The sequence below is a fragment of the Triticum aestivum genome, chromosome 1B, assembly GCF_018294505.1.
Source record: "Triticum aestivum cultivar Chinese Spring chromosome 1B, IWGSC CS RefSeq v2.1, whole genome shotgun sequence".
Taxonomy (NCBI): Eukaryota; Viridiplantae; Streptophyta; class Magnoliopsida; order Poales; family Poaceae; genus Triticum; species Triticum aestivum.
In genome coordinates, this window is record NC_057795.1 from 654,115,850 (window position 1) to 654,121,815 (window position 5,966).

Genomic DNA, 5,966 nt, shown 5'->3' on the forward strand with positions numbered 1-5,966 from the left:
GCGGTGATCTACCCCCGACTATAGGTATTGTATTGTTGCTATTAATGATAAAAAGATGATTTCTTTATTACTCTTGGATGGTAGTTTTACTATTTACATTATGTCATCATGCTTATTACAATGCTTTGTTTTTCATGAATTTAATACTTTGAGATGCATGGTGGATATCTATCTTGGGTGGAGCATTAGTTGTAGATGCAGTTGGATAATGGTCTACTTATCACTGACATAATGCCTAGGCAAGATTATACTATGAATGATAATATTCATAAATATAAATATTGCAATTTAATCACTGCCCAATTGTAATTTGTTCACCACACCACACTTATCTTCTTGGAGAGATGCCACTAGTGGTCTATTTTCCTTTACTGAAAACATCACTAAAAACACTTTACCTTGTTGTACTATTTCATTTATTCTATCTATTATTTCCTACCATACCATGCAATTTACCCTTATAACTAGCAGGACAAGAAGCTTAACAAACTTCTTAAAATGTTGGGGGCATGGATTTTTTTGTTTTATGTGCAGGTACCGAAGAACTTATTTGTTGGAAGAACTCTTGTGGATTCGATAACCCTTTGTTCTCAATCGAGGGAAATACTTATTGCTAGGTTACTTCACCGTTACATTTGATGGTACCCAACCACTCTTACGAGAGAACAAGCACACCACACCCTCTTCCTCGCATGTCACATACCGTTCCTCTTCCTTCCTGAGCTGAATGAGCTCCACGACCAAATCCTTGGTTGATTGGCATGTCCGTCCTTGTTGCGATCATCCATTAACCATAGTCCACTTCATATGATACATGAACACCATCACCATCACCACACTCTTAGTTGATTGGCATTTTTTGTAGTGAGCAGTGCGTGTGCCGTTCATCATTTCAAATTTTATGTAGCTCTCACCATAAAGTATGTCATTTTCAAATTTTACACACATGTACTATACATCCGACTGTACACGTGTGATTTTTTAGATTTATTTGAAACTTTGAAATATGGTCTTCAAAAATTTCAAAATAAAGGGCTCTATGGAGCTCGTCATGCATTTAGCAATAAGCTGACAAGAGGGGTAATTTTTTTTTCATTTTTTGCGCGAACTAGAGGGGTGCGTTTTCTGATACTAGTAAAACAGAAGATGAAGAAAAGAAAAGGAAAACAGAAACTTGAGGGGCACGTAACGAGATAAAGGCAGTATCAATCGATCGGGCCCGTGCAGCCCGACCCGACCCGACCCGACCCAGGCCGCGCATCCATCCATTTAAAGTTGGAAGCGAAGCCGTGCAACGGCTGCCTTGCCTCCGCTTCGCCACCGACCACCATCCACGCGGGACGCGGCGCGGCAGGCCGGGGAGCGGCGACGGCGCGGCGCGGCCCAGCGGCGACCGCGGCGGCCCCCGCTTCCTCTTCTTCCTCCTCCTCCTCCTCGTCGGTTAGTCGCTTCCCCGCCCCCGCTTCCTCCTCCCCTTTCTGCTCCTAGCTACAGTTCCGTGCCGCGGCTCCCGCGGGAGGCCTCCCCGCACCGCGCCGCTCTTCCCGGCGAGTGCGCGCGCGCCGGGGCGAGGCTGAGGCGCTCCCCCTTACCGCTCCGCTGCTGCGCACCCGTAGGCCTGATGCGGGCAAGCAGCCTCTCGCCGCGCCGACCGCGACGAGAGCACCCCCTGCGACGCGCTCCTCCCATGCGCCGGGGAGAAACCGCCGCGCTCCTCCGTAGCGCTCGCACCGCTGCGCGTCCGTAGGCGCGACACGAGCAAGCACCACGCGTCTCTCCCCGACCCCGCCTCCAGAAGCATACCCGCCGCTGCGCGCGCGCCCGCATGCGTGATGCGACTGCGAGCAAGCTGCCAAGCTCGCGTGCCTCTCTGCCTCTCGCGACGCGCCACTCCGACGTGCTCCTCCGACGCGCGTCGCCATTGATTGATTGTGTGGGAAGAAATCGTGTGTGTCCAGTATGTATGCGGTTCATCATCCATCGTTAGCTGAGTAGATTCTTGTCTATGACAACGATTTGGTCGATTCGTTGCTGGCTACTGGCCATGTTCCTGAATCCTGAGCAAAGTCGATCAGTCTACGTGCACTCAGGCTGTTCGACCGAATGCCTGTCTCTTCTGTAGTAGGCTGTAGATTTAACTCTGAACTCTGACGCTGTAGATTTACCGAGTGGCATGCAATTTTACTTGACTTATTCTTAGTGCGTTGCTTAGCCCAATTTGTGTGTGAACATTGCTGTAAGATGAGCTGTGCTGTGTGATGTCCGTTTACAGTGATAGACCGTGTCTTTTTCCTGCATTCGGATGCATTTGTATTTCAATCATCTGCTGATGTTGAGATTCATTTGCTAGTTTACTTGCGTTCTAAGTTACTCCTATGATTCATGAATGCTTGCTGATGTATTTCAATGACCTACTGTATTGTTTGTTAGGTATTCTGAGCGAAAAATCCTTCTGATTTTCTTAGTTTCTGAGCAAAATTGGTTGCTGAACCCATTATATATCTGTCAATCCTTGTTGAGTGTTAAGTACTAGGTGGTTTCTAGGATACAGATGCTTTCACAAAGTTAATTAGCTCCAATTCTCCAGGCAAGCATTCATCTTCTTTCGATTGACATTCATCAACCATGTAGATGGATGCATGCATTTGCTTCCTAGCCAAGATTCCGCGCATGTTCTCCCAAATTAGTTATAGTTCATTGTTAAGTATAGTCTGTAAATTCCATTGGCATGGTGCATTCAGATGCATAATTAATGAAGCGTTTCATTTTATTAAATTTTCTTGGTTCCCGCTCTAAACCATATGTATTTATGGCACTTGCTGATGCTGAGATCCATCTGCTACAATACAATATATAGTTTACTTGGGTTCTTAGTTATTGGTGTACTTCATGAATGATTGCTACTGGTTTTTTTTTGTTAGCGTATTCCCAGGAAAAAGTCCTACCAACTGTGTTTGTTACCGTATTCTAGGAAAAAAAAAACCTTCTGATTTTGGCCGGGTTTCGCGTCCCAGGCTCCCGGTTGTTCTGTTCTTATTTATTAGGTATCATATTACTTGAGTTCTTAAGTTATTGCTGTGATTCGTGAATCATGCCAATGATGCTTGATAGTGTATTCCCAGCAGATATTGGATGGATCAGGGGAGCTGCCACTGCTTTATTGGTTTGTTACTTGTTAGTGTATTCCATGCAGATATTGCAACTGATTACTTAGTGTTATGCTGATCTATTTAACGAGTGGCATGCAATTTTGCTTGACTTGTTCTTGGTGCGTTGCTTAGCCCAATTTGTGTGCACATTGCTGTAAGATGAGCTGTCCCGCATGATGTTCCTTTAAGATGACAGGTTCTGTTTGTCTTGCATTCGGATGCATTTGTATTTCAATCATCTGCTGATGTTGAGATTCATTTGCTAGTTTACTTGCGTTCTAAGTTACTGGCATGATTCATGAATGCTTGCTAAGGGTGCCACCTACTGTATTGTTTGTTAGGTATTCTGAGCAGAATATCCTTCTGATTTTGTTAGTTTCTGAGCAAAATTGGTTGCTGAACCCATTATATTTATCTCTCCCCTTGCTGAGTGTCAATATTCAGTTGCTTCCACAAAGTTAATGAGTCATGTACTAGTTGGTTCATCTGCTATAATGTAAAGTTTACTTGAGTTCTTAGTTGCTGGCGTGGTTCGTGAATGCTTGCTGGCTGTAGATTTAACTCTGAACTCTGACGCTTGGAAACTTTGTTCTGTAATGCGGATTGAAAAATCTTTAATATCTGCGGCTGCGCATAATGCTTTGGATTGCAGTAAGTTTGAGCATGTGTAGATCTCTGATATCTAGTTGGATGCATGGGTTTTTCCTATTCAATTGTACGTACTAGTTTAGATTTTTGAGCACAATCCCACTGTTGGTTTATCTGCCTTCTTCAGAAATTGTCTAGCTCAACATAAGTTTTCTGAGCAAGTTTGATCGTGCATCGCACACCATGCATCCTGTCTCATACTGTGCATCTCATATTCTCATTGCAGCTAGCTCCTCATCATTGGCCGTGATGTCGCAACAGACGTGCTCGTGTGCCGACCGCAATTGCTTCCATGGGTACGTGCAAAACCGCAAACAATTGAAATTACATGAACCTGATTTATCCAGTTTTTTTTTAAACTGATCCATCCAACCAGCTTGCGAATTGTTTTGTTATGTACAGCGGCTGTGCTTGTTTCACAAATGAAGGGGTCTGCTCTAAGGACTGCAAGTGCCGTGCTAAGTGCAAGAACATCTTGGGAAATGAGAAGACGATCACAAAGCAATTCGCTGAATACAACCAAGCTGCCGCTGCCCAGCCTGCTTCTGACCAAGCTGCCGCTCAACCTCAACCTAAGCCATTGCCAGAACTAGAACCAGGGTCTGCGCGACAGCCGTGCCACTGTGCCTCGTCCAAGTGCCAAAACTTGTATGCAGAGTTGAATTATGTCAACCAGATGCATCCATCAAGTAGCTAGTTAATTGATATACTAATTGTCCAGTGCTGCAATTTTACTGTTGCTTGTTGATTTGCTGCCTGCAGCTACTGCAGATGTGTCAGGGCTAACTTGCCTTGTTTTGAGCGCTGCGACTGCAAGGACTGCGGTAACACCAAGACCCATGAGGAGAAGCTCCAGGATCTAGGGATCAAGGTTGAGGATCTTGCTTCAGGTTCGACCGTGATGACTCGTGGGAAGGCGCAGGTTTCTTCTTCTTCTTCTTTTTCTTCTTCTTCTTCTTCTTCTTCTTTTTCTGCTCCTCTTCTTTAGAGGAGAGCACAGTACCTAATTCATGAATGCCGTTCTGCTCTGACCTCTGCCAAGTGCCTAGTACCTGAAATGCGACGCGCTTATTTCAGGCTGCCAAGGAGTCTGCCGTTGGGTGTAAATGCCAAACCGAATGCGCCAGTCGCTGCGGTTGCGTGAGGCGTAACATCAAGTGCACCTCCAAATGCAAGTGCCAAGTGTGCGGCAATGACGACGGGAGCAGATTTCGTGAGCACACCCCTTTCTCTTCTCTTTATTTATGCGCCTCTTCCCTGAGTGATCAATCACACTCACTCGTGTAGTTTTCTCTCTTTGTTCTGCGTTTATGTACACAGCAGCCAATAAGTCCAAGGCTGGATCTGGAGGTCAAGGAGGTACCAGAAGCAGCAGCAGGGCCGTCGAACCGGCGGGCAAACGGCCAAAACACGGGGTAAGTTTGCTCCTATGCTTACTTGTGCAGAGAAATCATCCTAGTGTATATGTCTGTTCATCAGAGATAAGCAACTAATCGAGGTGATGTGCTCCTTTTGTGCAGTGATGACAGTAGGCTTCAGACATACGAGAGCATGATGCAAGTCACCTTACCTACTTATACCATCCTCAAGTCACCTCCTGTTCAGACATCTCCCACTGTAAAGCACGGCCAGGTTCCTGTAGATTCCTTGTAATGGTTGGTTGGTTACTCGAAGCAAGCACGGCGACAACTCCATGATCTGCGATGTCGTTAGCCTCAGAACATGGTCTTGATCAGACGGATAGATACTTGAGAACATACGTATACATACTCATGTAGGAATGTCAGTCGGCGTCCATACATACCGCGTGCCTGGAAAGGGTTGGTTCAGCTATTTCTTGTGCACACAATACATAGTTCCTGCAAATGATTTCTCTCTTATATACTTTATAGAATGGTGTTTGAAACCCAATGCAGTATGGATCTGATGTGCATAAACAAAGATGCCTGGTGGCGTTATGATCTGCATTGCGTTACATAATCTGAGGATATGCTCTCACTCATGTTTGCATCATCACATTCTTAATTCTATGGCTGCATCTTGCACTCTTCATATGTGACGCCGGACAAATCGCATGCAAGCTGTACTCTGAAGGAGGCAAAACAAATTGTTGATGTCAAATTAGGATTCTTTTCGTAAACGCTCTTATATTAGTTTATAGAGGGAGTA

At 45.3% G+C, this 5,966-nt stretch overlaps 1 protein-coding gene across 1 annotated transcript; it reads left to right on the top strand.

The window, feature by feature from the left end:
* Positions 1-1,318: 1,318 nt before the first annotated feature.
* On the top strand, positions 1,319-5,758 carry LOC123145734 (CRC domain-containing protein TSO1). The gene is made up of 7 exons (XM_044565218.1): positions 1,319-1,440; positions 4,024-4,093; positions 4,200-4,445; positions 4,560-4,719; positions 4,875-5,010; positions 5,118-5,212; positions 5,318-5,758. Exons 2-7 carry the CDS (start codon positions 4,047-4,049, stop codon positions 5,318-5,320), a joined length of 687 nt encoding a protein of 228 aa, XP_044421153.1. The 5' UTR covers positions 1,319-1,440; positions 4,024-4,046; the 3' UTR covers positions 5,321-5,758.
* Positions 5,759-5,966: the final 208 nt, after the last annotated feature.